Source organism: Babylonia areolata, chromosome 26 (assembly GCF_041734735.1).
Source record: "Babylonia areolata isolate BAREFJ2019XMU chromosome 26, ASM4173473v1, whole genome shotgun sequence".
NCBI classification, from domain to species: domain Eukaryota; kingdom Metazoa; phylum Mollusca; class Gastropoda; order Neogastropoda; family Buccinidae; genus Babylonia; species Babylonia areolata.
Window position 1 is genome coordinate 41,817,844 of NC_134901.1, and position 23,912 is coordinate 41,841,755.

The 23,912-nt window shown below is 42.9% G+C and overlaps 1 protein-coding gene across 2 annotated transcripts in view; it reads right to left on the minus strand.

The window, feature by feature from the left end:
• The window catches only part of LOC143300389 (C-Maf-inducing protein-like), an 86,129-nt gene that overhangs the window by 33,112 nt on the left and 29,105 nt on the right, over positions 1-23,912 (minus strand). For both annotated transcript variants that reach the window (XM_076614017.1, XM_076614016.1), the window contains exons 5-8: positions 16,443-16,532; positions 14,705-14,815; positions 12,320-12,400; positions 4,965-5,068 (exon numbers count right to left, since the gene is read on the minus strand). In XM_076614017.1, the coding sequence (XP_076470132.1) occupies positions 4,965-5,068; positions 12,320-12,400; positions 14,705-14,815; positions 16,443-16,532 (386 nt within the window). The remainder of the gene's footprint in view (positions 1-4,964; positions 5,069-12,319; positions 12,401-14,704; positions 14,816-16,442; positions 16,533-23,912) is intronic.

Sequence of the window (23,912 nt, forward strand, 5' to 3'; positions counted from 1 at the left end):
ATACATTGTTTACGTAGCGTACACCACGCATGAATTTCTCTTCTCGAGATAATAAAGTATCTTGAATCTGTATCACTCTCCCTTATTTTTTTTGAAGTAAGAAGAAAAGTTTGAATCACTGACCACATCCATACAGTTTCCTTCATGTTTATAATGATAAAAACAAAGAAGATATTGGTTCCGGAAATGGGTTCTTCCTTCCCGGAATTAAAAGCTCTTTTTTGTTGTTTGTTTGTTTAATGAAGCTCACAGAAGCTCTGTACTACATTAGCGCAGTGGGCAACAAAAATGTTTGATCATGATGATTAGTGTGCAATGTACCTTTTTCCATAATTGTTTGTCAACTGGATAAAATCTACTTTCATCTGTGTGTGTTTATTTCCACCTACTGGTTAAGGTGCATTCTTTTATTCATCCCCCGCCCCAACCCCTTATGGCTGACTTATATGGAAGAGCCAATCAGAAAAACCGTAATATTCTGACGTCAGCGAACGTAGTACCAATATGGCCGCACCTTTTCACTGTGTTTTGTGCATGTGCTTTGGATAAAAAAGATCAATTTCAATATAAGTCAACCAATAGCAAAACACGACAAGTGTTTACGCACCGCTCAACCGGTGGCTAAGCATTATGTCATTTTTCTCTACCACCGGTAAAGCGGTGGTCAGGGCACTCTTTTTATATATCTGCTGTGACACATTAAATACCAATTATTTGCAAATTTTGGCTCAGGAGCTCAGGCAGAAGGGCTAAAATTGCTCAGGAACTCAGGGCTCAAAGGGTTTAGTCCACCGGCCATTAGCATACTGCTAACAGTACACTGTTGCCATAAAGCTGTCACAAACAAATGGAGCAGCTCAGCTCCCTCCTTTCCCTAAGCCCCCTGATGAAGTCAGTGGAGGTTACTGTCCCCTTCATGCCAGCCTTCATGTAAAGGCCTGATACTGGCAATGGAGTCACTTAACACCAGGGAGGGTGCATCCGGTTTCTGTCTGTGTGGTTACTGGGGGGGGGGGGGGGGGAATGCAGTGGTCAGCACAATACTCACACCACCACTTTTGGTCAATCCCCAGCAGTAGGATTACTGAGGAGGAGAGTTGTTTGTATGCTGCCCCCGAGACTCTGCACATCCATCCTGTTTCCATCAGGACTACACCAGTACATTTTACGTTCACGCAATACCCACGATACCGTCCATTCAGTTCCGATCATGAATTATCACTTATCTCTGACGGGCGCAATAGCCGAGTGTTTAAAGCGTTGCACTGTCAATCTGAGGGTCCTGGGTTCGAATCATGGTGACGGCACCTGGTGGGTAAAGGGTGGAGATTTTTACGATCTCCCAGCTCAACATATGTGCAGACCTGCTAGTGCCTGAACCCCCTTCGTGTGTACATACAAGCAGAAGATCAAATACGCACGTTAAAGATCCTGTAATCCATGTCAGCGTTTGGTGGGTTACGGAAACAAGAACACACCCAGCATGCACACCCCCGAAAACGGAGTATAGCTGCCTACATGGCGGGGTAAAAACGGTCATACACGTAAAAGCCCACTCGTGTGCATACGAGTGAACGCAGAAGAAGAATGCAGAAGAAAATCACTTATCTCCCTGTGGACTGCTGGTGCTGACACTGACACTAAGAAAGATGAGCCAGAGCATTTCAAAATACATAGGTAATTATCATATGCGTATATATTTTTTCTTCCACTCAGATGTTGTGATGCTTGTATGTGATAACATTTTTTTTTATCATATAGACGCTTTAACAATTACGGAGAAGAATCTAAGTTGTGAGAAGTATCAGCGTTAACTCATTCCACTCCAGGTATGATTTGACTCATACCGTGATCACTTTCCCTGTGGACCAGGTACAAGCATTCTTGTACCAATCACAGTTCTCCACCCATTTTTCCCAGTTTAACTCTCTCCAAATGAACGGCGAAAGAGACGACGTTAACAGCGTTTCACCCCAATTACCATCATCAAAATATCGCAAGCAGAAGGCTCTCATACTGAAGAGCTGAATGTTGACAAAGAATACCACAATTCTGACGACGGAAGCTAAAGGTTGGGTCATTCAGACACCCACTGGACATCCGAGGGGTCTGTGTAGAGGAGAAGAGAGGACTGGCCCGTACTGAGTGAGTTAAGTAAACCACCCCACTTTTTACTGCAGTGGTCTCGTGTAGTGTTGGTCCCAGAGAAGCTGTAGCAGACATGTAGCTCTGGGGTAGAACGAATTAAAGAATACATCTAAAAACTTTTGTCTGAATGTTAACACCAACACTTCTGGCCAGGCCTTGGGTTGCCTTTGCTGGCAGTTCTCACCACAGATATCCTCAAATTCCCGTACCACACAGATGTAGCACGCATTTTACTCTAGCCAGCATAGTCTACGCTGATGAAAGGAAATTTAAGATTCCGGAAAGCTAAGTAGGGTTGCTGATTTTGTTGTAATTGAGAGTACTCTTCAGTGTGCTCTATCAATAAAGGGAATCTTTTCAGTGGTTCAAAAAACAACAAAAGTTGTTTGAAATAGGAAAAAAAATTGGGGGGTGGGGGGGTGGGGGGAGGGGGTCTGGAGGGGGGATACACATATTCTACTGGCTTTAAATACTTCATCACAACATCAAAGTTTTGTACATTCTAAGTCCATCTCTCTCAAACACAAACTGGACAAACAATGACATAGCTTGACCATCCTGGTTCTCATGACAACGACAAGACAAGGATCACGTTCCCCTACTCTGTTGATGCTGACAGTGCCCCCTTCACACCGTGAAAGGTTTCACAATGCTCCATAATTCATCCCCACCACATGGGTCTCTCAAAGGTTCTGATGAAGCTGTCTGACTGTGTGACTGTGTGTGTGTGTGTGTGTGGGGGGGGGGGGGGTGCTCCTGGCAGACTCTCCCATCCAAAAAAAAAAATCAAGGGTAATGAGTGAAGGAACACAACACTTCTGACCTATACACCGCATCAATTCTTCATGCTCCTTAAAAGTTCTCAGCCAGAGACCAGGTCTGCGCTGCTGGAGTACTCTTCTGTCTCTCCCAGTCTATCTATCTTCATAATGATGCTGATGATGGTATTGTATGCCTCCACACAATATTTCCTCATTTCGAAGTCATGACGTTTTTTGTTTTGTTTTTGTTTTTTTAAACACACACACACACACACACACCACATTCTTGTTTGTTCATTATTTGGTTAAACATGTGCATTCCCTTTTTCATTTTCGCTGATCATGTTGAAATCTTACAATTCAATCAAATACACTTCATTTTCCTTTTTTTTTTTCTCTCTCTCTCTCTCACTCATAAATGTGTGCTCTCATAAAAGAGTAACAATAGCTGCACACACAAACAAAAACACATACAAACACAGAATGCAATACTTCTCTCTTCAACTCCCCCCCACACCCTCCCTCTCTCCCCCCAAGTGCCCCCATATCAAATTCACCCCAAGGCTATTTTGTTTATTTGTCCCTTTTTCTTTCACTTTCCTCAAATTTTCTCCGTTTCACACGCAACGTTCCCTCTCCTGATGGGCGGAGGGACAAAGCGAGACAGAAGTGGAACTTGAAAACACTGTAATCAGTACAGGCCACGGTCTGTTCTGATGGGGATACAGTCAAAGGAGGAGTTTGTATTATACTCCATGTTTGGTGATAACATATACTTACCATGTCAAACTGATGCAAACTAGGCCTATCGAGTTTGCTCTGCTTGGCCAAATTTCACGCGGCTAACAGTGAAAAGACGAGCCGTCTTGCCCGGTCCGCTCTTAGCCAATCAAACGCCTCTAAAAGCTATAAGCGCTGAATCATTCCGTGGCCATCGAAGAAAATGCCCCATGAGAACCAGGGCGGAGACGCGGGGACGGACGGGCGGGCATTCGAGTTTGACATGGTAAGTATATGTATCACCAAACATGGAGTATAATACAACCTCCTCCTTTTGGTGTCATATACTGTACCATGTCAAACTGATGCAGAATTTAAAGCAAATGGAGGAGGGCAACGCCTACTGGTTCGTATGGGGAGCCCTTGAAACTGAGACGGCAGTGTTAGCCGCGACAAAGGAAATCCCCTTGGAACCGTCAGCCCTGGTCATACGGAAATCCCTGAGGTAGAAGTTGATGAAGGGATTCTCAGACCGCCAGAAGGCTGCCTCCAAGACATGCTGCAATGGCACTGAGTGCTGGAAAGCAGACGAAGTAGCTATGGCCCGCACTTCGTGTGCTCTGGGATGAAGACAGCTGATATCCCTGTGTGCATGAGAGTAGGCTCTACCAATGACTTGGGAAACCCAGCGGGAAATGGTGTCTGCAGCGATGTCTTTCTTGTAATTCTCACTGAGGGAGATGAGAAGACGCCTCTGAGAAGAACGCCTATGGTGAGACCTATCCCAATAGTATTTGAGACACCGAACACAGCAGAGATGCCTATCCTCATCATCTTGGGCAAGAATATCCATTCAGATTTTCTGACTGTTTCATTTCAAACGCAAAAATACTGAACAGAAACGCATTACATTATGAAATCACACTGTAAACAATTTGAGCATGATAGTGTGCCACTTAAAAAGAGAGAGAGAAAGAAAGAGAGAGAGAGAGAGGGACACAAACTCAGATTTCGACAGAGAGAGAGAGAGAGAGAGGGACACAAACTCAAGATTTCAACAGAGCGAAAGAGAGAGAGAGAGAGAGAGAGAGAGAGAATCAGAAATGGAAGGCGTTTTTCATCACGCCATGGCCCCTCATGAAGGGCTTGGTGAACAAACACCAAAACACCATTACAAAATCTTCAAGAACAAAAGCAAATTAATCGCAAGGAAACAACACTAGAGACGAGCAGCACAATTTCTTTAAGTTTGGAGCCAGAGAGAGAGCGAGCCAGAGACAGAGACAGAGACAAAGAGACAGACAAGACAGGGAGGAAGAACAACAGGTGACTCACTTCTCGATGAAGCACTGCACGACGCGGGTGCCATCGTTCTGACACTTGAGAGCCTGCAGGTACTCCTGGACGAAGGTCCTCATGCGAGGGAACTTGCCAAAGTCCTGCCATCACACACACACACCCCACACATGTCAGTGTCAGTGTCGGCTACACTGTCAGGGTCATGCAGTTTGGACAGCAAACAGTTTTTGTAACGACTGTCCTGCCATCCTGTTCACAACCTGTCAGCCAAAACAACTCCAACAACCTGTACAGACGTACTGTTAACCCATCACCCGCACTGCATGCTAACAACCTGTCAGCCAAAACAGCTCCAACAACCTGTACAGACGTACTGTTAAGAAGTTTCAGTTTCAGTAGCTCAAGGAGGCGTCACTGCGTTTGGACAAATCCTCCATATACGCTACACCACATCTGCCAAGCAGATGCCTGACCAGCAGCGTAACCCAACGCTGTTAACAAACCATCAGCCACAATGTCAACAACCAACCAGCCATGCTGTTAACCCAACAGCCGTATGCTGTGCACAACCTGCCTGCCTGCCTGTTAACAACGTCTGCCACAACAGCTTTTAACAACCAGTCCGCCATACTCACACAGTTCACAACAATTGACCAGGTGTCCTGTTGACAACCAGTAGGCCATACAGTTAACCCTTTCACCGCCCGTCAATTTAGAGTACAAAATTCCATTGTGGTATAAACACAGAAAAGACAGTGGCTGAGAACAGTTGGGGATTCCCCCTGCTGTGTTATAGAAAATAAGGCCTATCCTACCACCGAATATTAAGAGCAGCAGGTTTATGGATAACAGACCAATGAATGGTCACCTTTCAATGACATGGGTCCTCTACCACGCCTGTTGCACAGATGCGAGCTTGGCGGTGAAAGGGTTAACGACCACCCAGTTGTACTGTTAACAACTGGTCAACTGTACTGTCACCTACCTATCATTTATAAATCAATACACTGATAACTGGACAGCTGTGCCCTTATGTCAAGGGGGTCAATTTTAAGTTGCAGCGTCATTGTATATTGAATGAAAGAAAACAAACAACAATAAATAAAGCAAATAATGACAATAACTGATTTAAAAAAAACAAATTACTTAATCGTACATTTGTGTATGTGCCAATACATGTACGCACACCACAGTAGTGAAACAACATACAATAGACTATAAACATACAATGTGACCATCAAGGGTATACAGCTGCACCAGGCTAATCATATAACTAGTGATGTTACGGGTTATTACTACCTATTTTCCTTTTCCTGATATTAACAGCTTCTGCTATGTATTTGGCAAGCCAAATTATAATTTCATCATTTTCAGTGGATAACAGACTAAGCACGTCATGTCTTTTCTCAGCAGCAATATGAAAAAGTCGTGTCTTGGCTCTAATGTCTTCATAAGCATTACAATGAAATAATAAAAAATGATCTTCATCCTCTCCTCACATCCTCCATACACACTGTACACATACAATCAGCTAAACCCTCAAGATCAAACCATCTTTTATTAGCTTTTAAACCTAAGGTTCTGCTTCTGAATCTTGCTAGCATATCTCTGTGCCATTTATTGGTAGTAACTACTACTAACAATTTCTCCGGTTGTAAAATAGTTTTAAAGGAATGGAACCAGAGAGAGAGAGACAGACAGACAAACAGAAAGACAGCTGTACCGTCATCAACCCATCATTTGTAATTCAATATTATACTGATAACTGGTCAGCTGTAGGGTTAACCTATCAGCCACACTATTAACGACAGTATCAGTATCAGTATCAGTAGCTCAAGGAGGCGTCACTGCGTTCGGACAAATCCATATACGCTACACCACATCTGCCAAGCAGATGCCTGTAACCCAACGCGCTTAGTCAGGCTTTGAGAAAAAAAAGAAAAAAAAAGAGATAAGCTTACATAAATAAATAAATAATAATTATGATAAAAAAAGGTAGTAGTAATGAAAATAATAATAAAATAATAATAATGATAATAAATAAATAATTAAATAAATAAGACAACAATGATGATAAATAAGCAAATAAATGTAAAACATGAAGACACACATTCACACACACAATGCATAACAGATATGCACCAAACACGCAGTTTCACAGATATGAAAGCACAGTCAAATACATATAAATGTACATGAGCTCCAACACACACACACACACACCACATTACCCTGCACCTCCTCTACCTCCTCTATTAACGTTACAAATAAGCCATACTGTCATGCACACCCTATTGCCTGGCCTGGTCTGGGTCTGCGGAGTCATCATTTGTCTCGCTGACTAACCCCAGTTCAAAAGGCTCTGACTAACTGGGCTACAGGAAAGGGGTTTGGTTGGACCTGAACATATGGAACTGGTCTGATTCTGCCCTTGTGTGTGTGTGTGTGTGTGTGTGTGTGTGTGTGTGTGTGTGTGTGTGTTGCATTCTTTAATGTTTGACAATATTGTTACCTGTTATCTTCCCCCATCCCTACCAAACACACATGTACTTAAGTTTGCACACGTGTGCGTGCACGTGTGTGTGTGTGTGTGTGTGTGTGTGCATGCGTGCTTGTGTGTGTGTGTGTGTGTGTGTGTATGCGCGTGTGCGTGTGTGCGTGCATACATCTATGTGTCCATGTCTATTCTAAGCGGTGCCTGAAGCACGATTTCCATTCTGATTATAAGGCGACACAAACTGTGTTTGCAATCGCGTGCAAGTCACCCTCACATGATCAGCGATGATAATTACAAAGGTCAGCGTGTGACAAACAACATGTTTTGAGCAGTGCTCATCACGCTCAGCTTCACTGTTCAATAGGATCTATCGACGGTGAACATCAAAGACAGTTATGTATACATCATTACGTGATAACAAATGATCTGCTGTCACAACGGTGGGTGTTTTTTTGTTTGTTTTGTTTTGTTTGTTCAAAATTTGTTGGCTTTAATTTTGCTGATGTTGTTGATGAAACCACTGAAGGGGGTGGGGGGGTTGGTAGGTTTTTTTCTTCTTTGGCAAAGATGAAGTGCTTATTCACAACAACATAGCCATACCCAGTCAAATATGGAAGGCAGGTTCTGTTGTTTTGATTTTTGTTCTTATAATTCTAAAGCCAGTATTTGGAGTTTTATAATCAGTTGTGTATTGAAAATTGTGACCCTTTTCTTTTCCCCACTAAAACTTCAAACTTTGTGTGTGCTTCAAATAGCAATGAAGCAACATCAAGGAAAAGAAACAGTTCCCTTCCAACCAGTACCTGTTTCAGACTGATCACTCCCCCCCCTCATGAAACAGACCAGCCCTTTTCTATTTCAGATGAGTTTTTAATCCATCCTCTCTTCTCCAAGTCTAATATATGAATGTATATAAGTACGTAGGGAGGTAGGTAGGTAGGGAGGTTCTTGTTCTTGTTACTTATAGTCCAGCTGAGCCAACAGGGCCATACCAGGACTGTCAAACCATACAAATGCTCAACTGTGTCAACATAAAACTCACAGTTAATTGTGAGGAGAGTTACAGTTTCCTGTAAATGTTGTATTTTAATTTATATTTTTTGTCACATGCAGAGATACTTAAGTACACCTTCATTTTTTTTTCTTATGTGCTTGATATGCCTTTCATTTTCATCTGATTTTATGTAACTTACTTCATCCTCATCTGAAGTATGTGACTACGTCCCCCCAACCCCTATCTCCCCCCACCCTTGCTTTCTTCTTCTTCTTCTTCTGCGTTCACTCGTATGCACACGAGTGGGCTTTTACGTGTACGACCGTTTTTACCCCGCCATGTAGGCAGCCATACTCCGTTTTCGGGGGTGTGCATGCTGGGTATGTTCTTGTTTACATAACCCACCGAACGCTGACATGGATTACAGGATCTTTAACGTGCGTATTTGATCTTCTGCTTGCATATACACACGAAGGGGGTTCAGGCACCAGCAGGTCTGCACACATGTTGACCTGGGAGATCGTAAAAATCTCCACCCTTTACCCACCAGGCGCCGTCACCGTGATTCGAACCCGGGACCCTCAGATTGACAGTCCAACGCCTTAACCACTCGGCTATTGCGCCCGTCGCCCTTGCTTTCATTCTTCCTACTTCTCATACTTGCAAGTGTGGTGCATGCTTTCACGGAGTGTGTAACAGTCTTGGTATGCATGCACTGGTGCTTAACCCTTTCACCGCCAGTCAATTTAGAGCGCAAAAATTCCCTTGTGCTACAAACACAGAAAATACTGTGTCTAATAATAGCTGGGGATTTCCCCCTGTGATGTGTCGAAAATATGGCCTGTCCTACTACCGAACATTAACAGCAGTAGGTTCATGGACAAAAGACCCATGATCTGGTCACCCTTCAGTGACATGGGTCCTCTACCTGGCTGCTGCATAAATACAAGCTTGGCAGTGAAAGGGTTAAACAAAGGATGAGTGAATGAACAACACTGACAACAATTTCCTACATTCTTCGACACTGGTACAATCAAATCTTGTTGTTGTCTTCTGTGCCTGGCACCAACAACACATGGTCTATACCAAGCTGGGTTATGGTTTCAGGGAAGGGGGGCGGGGGGGGAGGGGGGGGGCGGGGGGGGGGGGTGTTATAAAACCCCATGGCACCAATGATCATCCCTCACTCTTTAGCTCCATGACCCATGGCCTGTTCTGTGGTGATGGTGGGGGTGTGGGGGATGGGGAGGATGATGAGCGTGAGAAAGAAAGAAAGAAGAAAAAAAAAAGAAAGAATGGGAAGCAGATAAACAGGAAAGAAAGAAAGGGAGGGAACCAAAGGAACAAGAAGGAAAGAAAGAAAGGGAAGCAAAGAATCAAGAAAGAAAGAAAGAAAGAGAAGCAGAGGAACAAGAAAGACAGAAAGAAAGAACAGAAGCAGATAAATAAGAAAGAAAGAAAGGAAAGCAGAGGAACAAGAAAGACAGACAAAAAAAAGAAAAGAACAGAAGCAGATAAACAAGAAAGAAAGAAAGAAAGGGAGGGAAGGAGATAAACAAGAAAGAAAGAAAGAAAGGAAAGCAGAGGAACAAGACAGACAGACAGAAAGAAAAGAACAGAAACAGATAAACAAGAAAGAAAGAAAGCAAGGGAGGGAAGGAGATAAAGTAAGAAAGAAAGAAAGAAAGGAAAGCAGAGGAACAAGACAGACAGACAGAAAGAAAAGAACAGAAACAGATAAACAAGAAAGAAAGAAAGCAAGGGAGGGAAGGAGATAAAGTAAGAAAGAAAGAAAGAAAGAAAAGAACAGAAACAGATAAACAAGAAAGAAAGAAAGCAAGGGAGGGAAGGAGATAAAGTAAGAAAGAAAGAAAGAAAGAAAAGAACAGAAACAGATAAACAAGAAAGAAAGAAAAAAAAGAAAGAATGGGAACCAGATAAACAGGAAAGAAAGAAAGGGAGGGAACCAAAGGAACAAGAAGGAAAGAAAGAAAGGGAGAAAGAAAGGGAAGCTGGGAATCAAGAAAGAAAGAAAGAAAGAAAGGGAGAAAGAAAGGGAAGCTGAGAATCAAGAAAGAAAGAAAGAAAGAAAAGAAGCAGATAAACAAGAAAGAAAGAAAGAAAAAGAAGCAGAGGGAAAGAAAGACAGACAAAAAAAAAAGAAAAAAAAGAACAGAAGCAGATAAACAAGAAAGAAAGAAAGAAAGAAAGGGAGGAAAGGAGATAAACAAGTCAGAAAGAAAGAAAAAAAGAACAAAAGCAGATAAACAGGAAAGAAAGAAAGGGAAACAGGAACAAAGGGAAACAGGAACAAGAAAGAAAGAAAGGGAAACATGAACAAAGGGAAACAGGAACAAGAAAGAAAGAAAGAAAGGGAAACAGGAACAAGAAAGAAAGAAAGAAAGGGAAACAGGAACAAGAAAGGAAGACAGGGAAACAGGAACAAGAAAGGAAGAAAGGGAAACAGGAACAAGAAAGAAAGAAAGAAAGGGAAACAGGAACAAGAAAGAAAGATAGGGAAACAGGAACAAAGGGAAACAGGAACAAGAAAGAAAGAAAGGGAAACAGGAACAAGAAAGAAAGAAAGGGAAACAGGAACAAGAAAGGAAGACAGGGAAACAGGAACAAGAAAGGAAGAAAGGGAAACAGGAACAAGAAAGGAAGGAAGACAGGGAAACAGGAACAAAGGGAAACAGGAACAAGAAAGAAAGAAAGGGAAACAGGAACAAGAAAGAAAGAAAGGGAAACAGGAACAAGAAAGGAAAAAAGGGAAACAGGAACAAGAAAGAAAGACAGGGAAACAGGAACAAGAAAGGAAGAAAGGGAAACAGGAACAAGAAAGGAAGATAGGGAAACAGGGACAAGAAAGGAAGACAGGGAAACAGGAACAAGAAAGGAAGACAGGGAAACAGGAACAAGAAAGAAAGAAAGAAAGAAAGAAAGAAAGAAAGAAAGGGAATCAGGAACAAGAAAGGAAGACAGGGAAACAGGAACAAGAAAGAAAGAAAGAAAGAAAGAAAGAAAGAAAGAAAGAAAGAAAGGGAAACAGGAACAAGAAAGGAAGACAGGGAAACAGGAACAAGAAAGAAAGAAAGAAAGAAAGAAAGAAAGGGAAACAGGAACAAGAAAAGAAGACAGGGAAACAGGAACAAGAAAGAAAGAAAGAAAGAAAGAAAGAAAGAAAGAAAGGGAAACAGGAACAAGAAAGAAAGAAAGGGAAACAGGAACAAGAAAGAAAGAAAGAAAGAAAGGGAAACAGGAACAAGAAAGAAAGAAAGGGAAACAGGAACAAGAAAGAAAGAAAGGGAAACAGGACGGACGAGAAACAGAGTCACACGAAAAGAGACAGACAGACAGAGAGACAGAAGGGAAGAAAGCAATGGAAGCAGAAAAACAAGTACAAACAAACAATAATAATAATGGATACTTATATAGCACACTATCCAGAAATCTGCTCTAGGTGCTTTACAAAAAAAACCGCTTTTGTTAACAATAAAACATTAAATCTATGTTACATACACACACCAAAATGTGACTACACACACACACACACACACGCACACACACTGCAAACATACATTTTAACATACGTGCGTATCAGCTACCCTAACACATATACACACATAGGCAGGCACAAACTCACATAAACGCACACACACACACAATACACATTCATACACATGCATGTATAGACAAAGACAGACAAAACTTAGGACAGACTGAAGAACAAGAAAAAAAAAAAAAAACCAACAGACAGATTGACAGAAAGGAAGGGAAGAAAAGAAAACAGACAGACAGAGAGACAGAGGCAGGGAGGAGGGAGGGAGGACAGGTGCAGGAGCAGAGTGCGGTGCGGTGCGGTGCAGTGCAGTGCAGTGAAGTGCAGCCCCACACACTCACCATGTTGTGTTTCAGGATGCGCTGCACCACCGGGGTGAACAGGTCCATCACCAGACTGGACCGCGGACAGCTCTTACAGTGCTGGTTACACACACACACACACACACACACAGGTATTCACGCACACGCACACACAGACACATACAGAGGCATGCACGCACACACACACACACACACACACACACACACACACACAGAGGCATTCATGCACACACACACACACACACACAGAGGCATTCATGCATGCACACACACACACACACACACACACAGAAGCACACACACACATACACACACAGAGATACACACACACACACAAACACACACGCAGATGATGTTACCTTTTATCATATTATTTCATTTAATGATTTTTTGGGTCTTTGATTGTTGCTGTTTTGTTTTGTTTCTTTTAAGTTCTTTTTTTCTTTTTTGCCATTCTTAACTGATGTTGTATTCTAATATCTGCACAGTGTTGATTGGCTACAGCTGTCTGGCAGGGTCATTCAGGGGTTTTGGTAAGTTGGAACAAATATGACATCAATCAAGAAAAACACAAAACAACAACAATGCAAGAACAAAATGCAACAAAATATACTGGTCACATATCACATTGTGTCACACCTTACATACAAATATTACTCCATTTTCGTTATTCCATTTTGTTGTTGTTGATTGAAAGGAAATTTTCTATCTAAAATTACGTTTAAATAACATACTTACCGTGACCCAACTAGTGCAGACTCTGGTAGGGGTCTGACATTCCTGTCCTGTGCAAACTACTATCCGCCTATGCAGAGAAAACGAAAGTAACTACGGCTGATAACCTCCCGGAAGTAGGTAACCTCCCCTTTGTCCCCTTGGCTAACGCCCTCTTTTTCCGGCAGCCATCATGACTCCTGTTCCTGTGCTCTCCATACGGCTAAGTTTTTTCTTATTTTCTGTCTGTCTGTCGATTCTCTGGCGTTCTTGTTTTTTGTCAAATTATGTCTCCAACCAGATCACATAATTATGTAACTCGATTGGGCGATTGCTCTAAAATTAAGGTGCGATCGCAATTGATTCGCTGACCCTCTGGGCCCTCTACTCCTGGCCCTCTCAACAACGCCAACCCGCCGCCTCCTCCACTTCCTCCGGGCGACTCCAGACCTCCACCACCTCCTACTCCTCCTCTGGTGACTTCTAGAGGTTTGCTGCCCAACACTCAGGTCAGTGTTGCCTTTAATGTCATTTTTATCGATCCGCGAACGCACTCGACGCGATCCGCGTTTTCTCGGCCATGCCAGTCGGCAGTGCACAAGTTGACCTCCTCTATCTCTTTATCCATACCCACAGTTGCACCAATGGAATGAAACAACACCTTAAAAAAAAAAAAAAAAAAAAAATTTGATATTCATGGACTTGCACAGCTGAAGAACCATAAGCTCTCATTCCACAGATCAAAAACCTCTGAACGACCGTGCCGACCAAACCCATCCATCCATTAGACGAAGGACCAATCCCTCAGCTTTGATCTCAATCACAACGCCTTCTTCAGGGGTGACTGGAACTTTCAGATTTCTGTAAGCGGTTTGTTGATTTACATGACAAAGAACAGTGTTATACGATACAGCAGTGTGTCGTTTTTCTTCTTCTTCAGTATTTTCGTGGGCTGCACCTCCCATGTTCGTGTATAAAAGCGGGCCTTTAATAATCCATGACCATTTTTACCCTGCCGTGTGTATCATGTTGTATCTGAATGCGGTGCATAGTATCAGTGTTACACTGTGCTTTCCCCCCCGTTTCCTGTTGCATGCAATCCGCTGCGCTGTGATGTAAGTGTTCATGCTGGAATGTGGGAGCATAGTCAAAGTTCTGTGGGAGTGCGTCTCTTTATGAAGGTCAAGGTATTCGTGTCAGGGTTGTGTGTCTCATCAGGCCCGCAACTCTCCGTTTTCGTGTGCTCACGTTGAGCTGTGCAAGTTGTCAAATGATGTGTCCACCTCCATGTCTTCTTCGTTTCGCAGACTATGATTTTTACGACCTAGATTTTTGTTTTGTTAAACCTTATATTGCCTTGCTTGTTCAGAATCTATAAATACAACTCACTTTGTTGGAAAAAAAAAGAGCTGCATAGTTTAAAAAATGAACAGAGGCTTAAAAAAAAAAAAAAAAAAAAAAAAAAGAGGTTCTGTGGGAGCTGATGCATGTTGCCTTTTCATCAGCAGATGTGCCCACATTTCAGAGACAATACATTATTCTTGTATCATGCATCTTGTATGTGCTGTCCTGCGCTGAGTGTTGTTTCAATGAGAAAGCTTTTCTGTCTTAATTTTTCTTTTAATTCTTTTCTTTTTTTTCACCACTTTTCTAAGCATCAAACCAATTTTCTAAGCAGTGCTTTCTTACCAAGCTAAAGAAATCACAGATTTCCTGAGTGGGGTGGTTGTTCTCTAACAAGGGGGAGATGGCGATGATGATGTTTTCATGGGCAGCTCGAGAGATGGGCTCTGTGCAGTTCTGAAAACAGACAGGCAGACAAAAAAAACCTGTAAAAAACAACAACAACATACAGTTTAAGGCAAAGCATCACAGACACCACATTTATCCATTGTTCTTTAACCACACTGCTAAGGGGAATCACATTTACCTAATCAAATAAATAAATAAATAAATAAAAATCAGAAATTAAAAAACAAATCATTCACACAATGTCCTAAACTACACTGCTAAGTGAAATAAACAATAATAATAATATTCTAATAATAATAAAAATAAAAAATATTTTATAATAATAATAATAATTGTTCTTGCTTCCATAACCCACCGAACGCTGACATGGATTACAGGATCTTTAACGTACGTATTTGATCTTCTGCTTGCGTATACACACGAAGGGGGTTCAGGCACTAGCAGGTCTGCACATATGTTGACCTGGGAGATCGTAAAAATCACCACCCTTTACCCACCAGGCGCCGTCACCGTGATTCGAACCCGGAACCCTCAGACTGAAAGTCCAAGGCTTTAACCACTCGGCTATTGCGACCATCCTGCTACCCAGAACAATTCAAGTCACAATGCAAATCTGTGAAATCTCTCTCCTTGTAATTTTCTCTCTCAATTCATTCATTCAGTCTCACACACACACACACACACACACACACACACACAAACACACACACACGCATACAATCATCTCATTCATCCATTCTCTCCATGTTTGTAAACTTTCCACCTGCTTCACCCCAACACCAACCCATTAACTAGCTGACACACAGCAAGTTATAGTGTGCAAAATAGAAAGAAATGCAGGTCAACAATTAAAGATTCATGGTAAAAACACTATCACTCATGCAAGCAGACACTATACACACATGTATAATGATGTGCAGACCCACATCCCCAGTCATGTACACTGACGCACACAAAAATTACAACACTCGTACACTGACGCACACAAAAATTACAACACTCGTACACTGACGCACACAAAAATTACAACACTCGTACACTGACACAACGCTCGTACACTGACGCACACAAAAATTACAACACTCGTACACTGACGCACACAAAAATTACAACACTCGTACACTGACGCACACAAAAATTACAACACTCGTACACTGACGCACACAAAAATTACAACACTCGTACACTGATGCACACAAAAATTACAACGCTCCCCTCCCGTTCTCCAGCCTCCAACTTTTTTCCTCAACAAAACAAACATATCAAATAAAAATAAATATCACACACACACACACACACACACAAACAACAACAAAAACCGCACATGACACACATATAAATGTGTACTTGAGCATGAATGCTCTCTCTCTCTCTCTCTCTCTCTCTCTCTCGTATGTGTGTGTGTGTGTGTGTGTGTGTGTGTGTGTGTGTGTTCTTCTTTTTTCTCTCTCTTTGTCCTGGGCTGGGTGGAAAAAAAAAGCATAATGTGTACTTGCTTATCTCATTACCCTGGTGAAAAAAAAAAAATCGTTTCGTTTCTCTCCTCACACACACACACATACAGAGAGGGAGAGAGAAAGAGGGGAGGGGGGGAGAGAGGGGGCGGGGGGGGTGGGGGGGGGGGGGAGAAAAAAGAAGACAAATAAGCAGTGCAGGCTCTGTTAGTTTAAGTTACCTGTTGCAAGACCTCTGAAATCAAATCCAGAGGAAACTGGAACACGGAAGCGTCTTGTATGGGAGTGGTCAGAGACACATCAATCAGGTTCTGCACACACACACAAAATATATAAGTCCATGTACCAACAAGAAAATACAACTTCCCCATGGTTGATATTGGTTAAAAAAGATACTCGAAATTATTGGCCTTGATCACATTTGGAAAAATCAATTCACATTCAGCGTACATAGACTGAAATACGTCGCGTATAAAAAAATTAGAAAATGAATATATCAAATGCTGGAAAGATAAAAGAGAAAAAACATTAAAGCTAAAATTTTACAATACGATTGTAGCAGAGTACAAAACTGAAACCTATCTTTTAAATATATCAGATACAAAACACAGACAAGCTTTAACGAAACTCAGAATAAGCGCGCATGACCTAAAGATTGAGAAAGGTAGATATTTAAATATTCCACAAGAAGACAGATTGTGCAACAAGTGTAACATCCTGGAAGACGAAATCCATCTTCTTGATCATTGTATTAAATATAAAACCTTAAGGCATCAATTTTTAAAGGATATTCAAAATTCGAATAACACAGGACATATTCCCAGTCAGGTGATGCTGTCAGATGATGAATATATACAAACAAGATTGGGAAAATTTGTTTATGAATGCTGCTGCAATTTACTGCATTAACTGATTGATTAATTGTGTGTTTTTTATTCGTTCATTCATTTACCATTGCACTTGTGTCTTATAAACCTTACGGTTTCATGACAATAAAATCTATTCTATTCTATTTTACACACACAACACACACAAAAAAAAACCCCATGTTATTCTTTCAGTCTTCTTTTCTGTCTGTCTGTCTGTCTGTCTGTCACTCAGGGTTTTTGTTTGAGTTTAATCCCATTCTGCATCAGCATATTTCACAGAGAAAATCCTTCTGGTGTTTGGCTGAGGCCGGAGAGAATGCAAGAGGGTTAATGTTGGGTTTTTTTTTTTCACAATAATTGTTATGAGATGACGACAGCCGTACAGGAAGAAAAGAAAGAAAGAAAAAAAAAATCAGGAAGACTTTCTGTGTGTGAGCATCTGTGTGTGTGTGTGTGTGTGTGTGTGTGTGTGAGTTCTCTAGTCAAAACTAAAATGCTTTTCTTTGTGTGTGTGTGTGTGTGTGTGTGTGTGTGTGTGTGTGTGTGTGTGTGTGTGTGTGTGTGTGTGTGTGTGTGAGTTCCTTTAGTCCAAATTAAAATGCTTTTGTGTGTGTGTGTGTGTGTGTGTGTGTGTGTGTGTGTGTGTGTGTGTATGTGTGTGTGTGTGTGTTTGAGTTCCTCTTTTCGGTGTCTTTTTTTCTCCTGATTTTTTGTTAAATCCTGTCAGCACCCTGTGTTTAAAATCTGTATCATTCATTGTAAACAGTGCTCAAGTGTTTAACATTGCCACTGGCAGTGTATACGTATCCATGGTGACACACACAAAAAAAAGATTGGCACTGCTAAACCATAACAAGACTTCTTTTTTGTGTGTGTGCTGTGTGTGTGCGCATGTGCGCACGCACACGGGTGTGCGCGTTAATGGATTTTAGTCTATGCATACATGTGTATGTATGTCTGTGAAAGGGGTTAAACGGGAAAAGAGGAGTGTGTCCTGACCACAGTAGGGTCAACACTTGTTTAATGTTGCTTTATTCTTTGTGACTGGGAGTGCAAGTGCACAGCATGCTCTTACACTCACATCCACACACACACAAGACTCACACATAGATGCACACACACACACACACACATGCACGCGTGCGCACACACACACGTGCGCGCGCACACACACACACACACAGAGGATAACATCATGGAAGTGGGACACAGGTGATGGGAAACAAAGGGCAGGAAATCCGAGGAAATCCACACAGTCAACCTTCACCCCTACCCCCCATGCTCTGTGTGCTGTGCATAAGTGTGTGTGTGTGTGTGTGTGTGTGTGTGTGTGAATGAGTGAGTGTGTGAGTGAGTGAGTGAGTGAGTGTGTGTGTGTGTGTGTGTGTGTGTGTGTGTGTGTGTGTGTGTGTGTGTGTGTGTGAGTGAGTGAGTGAGTGAGTGAGTGAGTGAGTGAGTGAGTGAGTGAGTGTGTGTGTGTGTGTGTGTGTGTGTGTGTGTGTGTGTGTGTGTGTGTGTGAGTGAGTGAGTGAGTGAGTGAGTGAGTGTGTGTGTGTGTGTGTGTGTGTGTGTGTGTGTGTGTGTGTGTGTGAGTGTGTGAGTAGTGAGTGTGCACGTGTGTGTGTGCGTGCGTGCATACATGTGTGCATGCGTGTGTGTGAGTGCGTGTGCATGTGTGTGTGTTGTGAACAATGTTAAACTGACCTATTATTTTGGGGGAATCTGTACAGATCGTTGATATCTGTTTAAACAGAATTATTCCTGTACTTTGTTCATGTCACATGTATTGTTAAACACACTTCAAGCTGCAGAGTGTAAGTATCATTACCATTACCTTTTGTTGTTGTTGTGAGTTCTATCATTATTATTATTATCATGGCTTGGTCATCATCGATGTAACACACCCACCCACCCACCCACCCTTGCAAACTCATTGCTTTCTAATGCAGAACCGCAGGAAAGGTATCGGCAAAAGGAACGGACAACTTCAACAAAGTCAGTCATCACACCTGGCATGGTGCTTTCATGCCAGGAAATCTCTCCTTTCCATTAAGGACCTGACCATAACACAGCCACTCAAGCTGAAGCCAGAACAGCCATTTAGTTTTCTTCTTCTTTCTTCTTCTTCTGCGTTCACTCGTATGCACACGAGTGGGCTTTTACGTGTATGACCGTTTTTACCCCGCCATGTAGGCAGCCATACTCCGTTTTCGGGGGTGTGCATGCTGGGTATGTTCTTGTTTCCATAACCCACCGAACGCTGACATGGATTACAGGATCTTTAACGTGCGTATTTGATCTTCTGCTTGCATATACACACGAAGGGGGTTCAGTCACTAGCAGGTCTGCACCTATGTTGACCTGGGAGATCGTAAAAATCTCCACCCTTTACCCACCAGGCGCCGTCACCGTGATTCGAACCCAGGACCCTCAGATCGAAAGCCCAACGCTTTAACCATTCGGCTATGGCGCCCGTCGTTTAGTTTTCAACTTCTCAGGCTGACTTGTTCACCTTTTCTTGGCATTTTCGGCATGACAATGGCATGGTTTACTTTCTGTGGTTTTATTTTCCTAGGCGCTGTTTTGGCATGGGAGCGTGAACCACACCCACAATACCCTGGCTCTCAAGCTGTCAACTCATTGACAACTACTTTTAGAGACCCAACACTTTGCTCTCGGTTTATCACCGGGCGTGCACACTCTTGAACTTTCAGGGGAGAAGATGTTTGAGAAATACCAATGTTCGAATTTAAACTGCAGGTAAACAACACACAAAAGGACAAGACCTAGGAGCTGAACTGTTTTGCCTTTTTTCTTGTGTGTGTGTGTGTGTGTGTGTGTGTGTGTGTGTGTATGCTTGTGTGTGTGTGTGTGTGTGCGCATTTGCATATGTGTGTGTGTGTGTGTACTTGTATGTGTGTGTACTTGTGTGTGTGTGTGTGTGTGTACTTGTATGTGTGTGTGTGTGTGTGTGTGTGTGTGTGCACGTGCACTTGCGTATGTGTGTGTGTGTGTGTGTGTGTGTGTATGCTTGTATGTGTGTGTGTGCGTGCGCATTTGCATATGTGTGTGTGTGTGTGTGCTTGTATGTGTGTGTGCGCGCGCACTTGCATATGTGTGTGTGTGTGTGTGTGCTTGTATACTATGTGTGTGTTGTGATTCTGTGTACAGACACTGGGGAAATTCCAACAGATGGTTCATCATCAGGTGTTTGAACTGCATTTCATTCTGAACAGTGGTAAACTGAACAGTGGTAAATGAACAAATAAGCAGACTGAAATGAACGAATGAATAAATAATTTGCCAAGGAGGGTTGCTTGTTTGGTTGGGTCTAGTGGACTCTTTCTGACACCAGAAAGAGAGAGGGGGAGAGAGAGAGAGAGAGAGAGAGAGAGAGAGAGAGAGACTGGGACAGAGAGAGAGAGAGAGAGAGAGACAAAGAGGGAGAGAGAGAGGGAGAGAGAGAGAGACTGGGAGAGAGAGAGAGAGAGAAAAAGAAAGATGAAGAAGAAGAAAGACTTGTGCATAAAGCCATGTAGGAGTCTCTTGATTTGACTGTTGGATGGCTGACCATCTTTGCCTGTGGTCAACCAGGGACACCATATATGGTCAGGTTCTGGAGCCACGCTCTCTCTCTCTCTCTCTCTCTCCCTCCTTTATTAACAGGCTCTCTGGTTCACAGGCATGACCCAAATGTCGGCTTCCCACGGGTGAAGAACACCACACCACACAGGCAGCACAGCACAGTACAGCACACCTCTCCCCTGACATTCCACCACCGTCATCACATGGCTGGCAGCACCCTCACCCCGATTCAAGGACTAGTTCCAGAACCCAATAAATCACATGCTGCCACTACAGCCCAGCAGTAAAAAAAAAATCTGTCACTTCTTCCCCCCCCCCCCCCCCCCCCCCCCCCCTCCCCCGCCAAAATCGAAATCCACACATCATTGTGTGAGATCCCGCGAGATAACCCACACAGGGTGGGAGAGAGAAAGGGGCGGGGCACCGCCGCGGCGCCACATGTCAGCCAGTTTGCCCAATCTCCCCGCCCTTCCTTCCTCCAACCAGTCATCATCATTACCATCATCATCATCACCATCGTCACCACCAGAAGAAAAGAAAAAAAAAAAAAAAAAAAAGGCGACATTCAGCCCCATTGATCCGAAATGTGCCAAGGAAACCTTAGCCTCACTCATTTCCGTGGGTTTTGACGTTTTCATCTCTTAACAAGGCGCAGAGAATCAACAAATAAACTGAGCGTGCGTGAGGTATTGACCACATTTTCACCGGGTCTTTCAGCTATTTCTGGTGGCTCAAACTTGCCAGCCCACGTCAATAAGCTGTGAGCTGCACCACGGCTCCCCAACAGAGCGACAGGCACAACCACACCCAAGTCATGACAAAAGGAAGGTCACACCTCGCCTCCTATTCCACCCTCAACCCCCCCCTTTTTTTTTTCCGACACACCAAATCAAATCACATGAGGCTCCTATCTAGAAATTCACCCATCAAACATTCAATTAGCCAATGTTTTGGCACCAGGAAGCATCTCTCTTTTTCGTTTCTGTAAAAAAAAAAAAAAAAAGAAAAAAAAAAAAGACCAGTATCCACCCACCCACCCCCTCTGCCAACTTCTATCTCTCCCACCCCCTTATCCATCCATCAGCACTGTGTGACTGATACAAATGGACCCCATCACTTCTTTCAAGTTGAATACCATGTAATTATGATGTGACTTTGTCCTGACACTTTAAATCTTGACGCAGTATCATGCAACATTTTCACCGATTCCAGTCTACCACTTTAATGCTATTTCCATGACACGACAAAACTGCCAATCTCTGCACATTAAACAAAACAACAACAAAACCTGAACACACATGCTGCAAAGAATACAAACAGCAATACAGTTGATAATGATTATAGCAGCAACAGTAGCTAAATACAGTTCTCTCTGTGGTTGAGTGCATGCAAGGGTGTTTGTCAGTTGTGTTGTGAATTTGCTATAACTCAAGCTTGTGAGACAGGCAGCTTACAAGCCTTCATGCACACACTCTCTACACACACCGTCCCAGAAGATCAAAAGACGTCTCGAGAGCAAGTATTTCAAGGTATTTTACTCGACTTGCAAGTTAAACTGGAAAACGCATTGTGATGCTGCCGTTTCAAAGGCTATGAAAAGTTTTTTAACTTCTGAAACACTGTCAGTCAGTGAACGTCTTTGGTGGGCAAAATTCCAAAACGCCTGTGCACCTCGCTGCTGCACTGGTCAGGTCTAGACTGATGCAGAGCCAAGAAACATTTCGCTCTGCACCTAACAACTTATCTGAACTGAAGAAATTGTAAAGTACTGATTTTTTTTTACTCAGTCAACTGGATCCAGGGGCTAAGGATTAAAAAAATGTTCCTTCCTAAGTCTACACTGACTCCATCGACTTTTAGGACCATTCTTAACACAAAGCAAACTTTGCGCTGCTAAGATCACTCAAACAACTCACCCAAGTGATTTTTGTTTGAAAGGAATCTTCAGCGTTGGGAGAGAGGGCAAAAGGTAACAGAGTGATAACCCAAGAAGACAAAAAGAAATGGGAATGAAACATTGAAGATTTACTGTGTGTTGTGTTGTGTTGTGTTGTGTTGTGTTGTGTTGTGCTGTGCTGTGCTGTGCTGTGCTGTGTTGTGTTGTGCTGTGCTGTGTGTGCTGTTTTGTTGTGATGTGTTGTGTTGTGCTGTGCTGTGCTGTGTTGTGCTGTGTTGTGCTGTGCTGTGTGTGCTGTTTTGTTGTGATGTGTTGTGTTGTGCTGTGCTGTGCTGTGTTGTGCTGTGTTGTGCTGTGCTGTGTGTGCTGTTTTGTTGTGATGTGTTGTGTTGTGTGTGCTGTGCTGTGCTGTGTTGTGTTGTGTGTGCTGTGTTTTGTTGTGTTGTGTGTGCTGTGTTTTGCTGTGTTGTGTCGTGTTTTGCTGTGCTGTGCTGTGCTGTGCTCATGTGCTGTGTTGTGTTGTGTTGTAATCATCTTGTATTTTATTGTATTGTAATTTTTGTATTATTCTGATTTCTCTTGATGTAGGCAAAATCGGAGAGAGCACATTGCTACAGAGCAGCTCCACTCTTCTTTTCTTAGTTTTTTTTTCCTGCCTGAAAGTGTATTGTTTTCCTATCAAAGTGGATTTTTCTATAGAATTTTGCAAGGGGCAATCCATTCGTAGCCGGGGGGGGGGGGGGGGGGGGGGTGGGGGGGGGGGGGGTTCATTTACGTGCGCTATGTGCATGCTACACATGGGACCTACGTTCATCATCACATCCACATGACTAACGCCCCCCCCCCCCCCTCATCTAGTAGAGGGGCAGAAAATACTGCAAAGCATGGGATTCGATCCTGAGAGCTCAGATTCTCTTGCTTTTTTTATTATCTACTTACTCACCAGGACAACGAGAATCATCTGAGAATTTGTTGCCCTGTGTACTACCCTGGGGGAAAAACAACAACAAGCAAATCAGATAAGTGTTCCCCCACTGGTTGGGTATTTTTGTCCTCTATCAACTGTCCTTCATTTCATTGATAAAATATATGGGCACCAGAAGTACCCCTCACCGGTTATCTCAAACTCCCTCCTCTGGCATGACAGACCTTGGGGGGGGGAGAACCTTGCACTATTTTATTAGGGGGGGGGGGGGAATCCTCCTTCTACTGTGTCAGCATCAATCATGCTGCATATACATGTATCAGTTTTTACCTGACTGCGGAGATTTCTGGGTCAGATGACTGTGCAGTGATTCATCTCTCCTGCTGATGCCTGCCCCACTGAAGTTTTGATGTGA